The sequence below is a fragment of the Pecten maximus genome, unplaced genomic scaffold, assembly GCF_902652985.1.
Source record: "Pecten maximus unplaced genomic scaffold, xPecMax1.1, whole genome shotgun sequence".
NCBI lineage: Eukaryota > Metazoa > Mollusca > Bivalvia > Pectinida > Pectinidae > Pecten > Pecten maximus.
The window spans coordinates 109,141-110,598 of NW_022982726.1; the positions used below are offsets into that span (position 1 = coordinate 109,141).

The 1,458-nt window shown below is 40.9% G+C and overlaps 1 protein-coding gene across 1 annotated transcript; it reads left to right on the forward strand.

Moving 5' to 3' along the window:
* Positions 1-297: 297 nt before the first annotated feature.
* Positions 298-1,183, forward strand: LOC117320843 (piggyBac transposable element-derived protein 4-like; the record flags this gene model as incomplete). Its single annotated transcript, XM_033875327.1, has 2 exons — positions 298-897; positions 1,109-1,183. Coding segments are annotated over exons 1-2 (675 nt in total), but the record flags the coding sequence as incomplete, so codon positions are not given.
* Positions 1,184-1,458: the final 275 nt, after the last annotated feature.

The window sequence follows — 1,458 nt, forward strand, 5'->3', positions numbered from 1 at the left end:
TTGAACAACAATGACAATTACACTCCTCGTGGACAGGACGGATATGATCCCGTCTATAAAGTTAGGAAAATAGTGACACATCTCCAGCAAAATTTTAGTCTGTACACACCTGGAGAGAATCTTGCTATTGATGAGGGAATGGTTGCCTGGAGAGGAAACCTATCCTTCAGAGTTTACATGACAGACAAACCTGACAAATTTGTCATGTTATGAGACTCGAGCAGCAGTTGAAAGTTTGAAATCTATCATGGAAGAGATGGCCAACCATCTCCTAAAGGGAAAATCTTTGACTTAGTCATGAGGCTGATGAACCCCTACCTTGGTAAAGGACATAAACTATATGTAGATAACTACTATACCTTGCCAGTCCTTTTTCATGATCTTCGGCAGAAACAGACTGGGGCATGTGGAACTATGCGTGCAAACCGCAAAGGTGTCCCAGTTGAGGTGAAAGAGGTAAAGCTGAAGAAAGGGGAAAATGTTGCAGTCAACAATGGAACTCTGCAAGTCCTAAAATGGAAGGACAAGAGAAATGTGCTCATGTGTTCGCCCATTCATGATGCCAGATTTGTCAATATTCCCGGAAAAGTTGACCGAAACACAGGGGCCCCAATCAAGAAGCCAAACTGCATTCTGGATTATAACAAGATGATGGGAGCAGTGGATCGATGCGACCAAATGATAAGCTACCCAGCTTTCAAGCACCGTACCCTGAAGTGGTGGAAGAAGGTATTTTTTCACCTTCTGATGTTAGCCGTTCTGAACGCATACCTGCTCTACAAGGAGCACTGCAGGGTAGGAAGGAAAAAGTCTGTCCTGCATCGGATATTCAGGCGAGAGGTAGTGAAACAACTACTGAGGGAGACAAACATTCAACCACAAGCTGTTCGTGGAGTGGTAAATCCCAGGGATATGGAAAGATTCACTGGACGTCACTTTCTATCAAAGATCATTCTGAAGAAAGGACAGAAATCGAAGCCCTTATGAACCTGCCCTGTCTGTTCTGTAACAACAGGTAAAAAAAAAAGGCTGGTGATGGAAGGAAAACCACACATTCAACATATGAATGTAAAGATTGTGATGTTGGACTCATATTTCCATGTTTCAGGATCTATCACAAACCAAGAATATAAGCGGACCCATCAACGATGGAGTGAACAAAACACTTGTGGACAATCAGACAGTGACTAAGATGTGTGGAAAAGGGAAAATAAGATTTGTATTTTAATACATTATGTGAAAACTTATCATCTAAGGTGTACAAAACTGTAAGGAGAAAAGCTTACAGACACAAACATTGTGCTGTGGTCCAAATTGAGGGCATTGATTTCCACAAGGCAGAAAGAAATGAAGAGATTTTAGACATTTATGTTTCACTCTCTTGGATTTGGCCTGTTTCACTTGGACACTTTTATTCAGTATGAATCTTTGATTTATCTTTTTATTTATCAAAATTAA